General features: G+C 41.5%; 1 protein-coding gene across 1 annotated transcript in view; it reads left to right on the forward strand.

The window, feature by feature from the left end:
* Positions 1–709: 709 nt before the first annotated feature.
* Positions 710–1,390, forward strand: part of LOC102243555 (cyclic GMP-AMP synthase) — a gene marked incomplete at its 5' end in the record, with an annotated part of 8,070 nt that continues 7,389 nt past the window's right edge. Inside the window, one exon of the mRNA XM_005869298.1 lies at positions 710–952. Coding sequence (XP_005869360.1) covers positions 710–952 — 243 coding nt within the window. The remainder of the gene's footprint in view (positions 953–1,390) is intronic.

Genomic DNA, 1,390 nt, shown 5'->3' on the forward strand with positions numbered 1-1,390 from the left:
GGGACTGAAGCCACAATATCTCCAACGTGTGCCTGTACATACCACAATTTCTTTTTTAAGTATATTTTTATTGATTTCAGAGAGGAAGGAAGAGGGAGAGAGAGATAGAAACATCAATGATGAGAGAGAATCATTGATCGGTTGCCTCCTGCACACTCCACGCTGGGGATCGAGCCCACAACCCGGGCATGTGCCCTTGACCGAAATTGAACCCAGAACCCTCAGTCCACAGGCTGACACTCTATCCACTAAACCAAACCAGCTAGGGCCAGACCACAATTTTTTTTTGATCCACTCATCTGTCAATGGACTCTGAGATTGTTTCCATACATTGGCCTTCGTGAGTAACACTGCAGTGAACATGGGTTGCTTCTGCCGCTCATCTGCCCTCTTTTCCAGGCTTCTCTCCAAATTGCTGTTCATCAATTTAAGTGAAAATCTAACCAAAGCACTCCCAAACCCCAATTTTCAGGGGCTCCTCATTATCATGCTAGACAGATTTTGACAGTACCGTCCCGCCATAATACATTATCAATGAATATTGGCTAAACGAGTAAAACATTTTGTGTTGTGGGGTCAGTTTCTGCTTTGGAACTAATTTTCATCTTAATACTCTCTAGATATCCAACTATAGTTATGCTCTTTTTCCTATATTTTCAAGAAAATTAGATTGCTAAACCCTTTTTTCCCCTTTTACATGTTTAAACAGATACAGATATCATTGTGGAGAAGAAAAAGAGAGGATGTCCTGCTGTAACACTTCTTATTAAAACACCTAAAGAAATATCTGTGGATATAATCTTGGCTTTGAAAGTACAAAGCAGCTGGCCACTGAGCACCCAGAAAGGCATGCCCATTGAAAATTGGCTTGGAAGAAAAGTAAAGAAAAGCCTAAGACTACAGCCATTCTACCTGGTACCTAAGCCTGCAAGGGAAGGAAATGGTTTTCAAGGTATCTTAAATGTGAAGGTTAATTTAAGAACATATAAAAGAGTTGTTAATGTTATATACAAGGGTAGTAAAAGTTCGACGACTGCTGTTGGCATTTCAAGAGTCCTCAGGCTCAATAGGCTACCAGTACAAGATGGGAGTTTGATGAGTGATGGAATTGAAAACGGCATAGTTGTAGTAGTAACATCAAATACTCAGCTTTAAAATGTCTAGTAGCCCACATTTGAATGTTACCTTTTTTATTTAAAAAACTAGAGGCCTAGCCCTAGCCGGTTTTGCTCAGTGGATAGAGCGCTGGTCTGTGGACTGAAGGGTCCCAGGTTCGATTCTGGTCAAAGGCATCTACCTTGGTTGTGGGCACATCCCCAATGGGGGATGTGCAGGAGGCAGCTGATTGATGTTTCTCTCTCATCAATGTTTCTAACTCTCTATCCCTCTC

The sequence above is a fragment of the Myotis brandtii genome, unplaced genomic scaffold (genome assembly GCF_000412655.1).
Source record: "Myotis brandtii unplaced genomic scaffold, ASM41265v1 scaffold2900, whole genome shotgun sequence".
Taxonomy (NCBI): domain Eukaryota; kingdom Metazoa; phylum Chordata; class Mammalia; order Chiroptera; family Vespertilionidae; genus Myotis; species Myotis brandtii.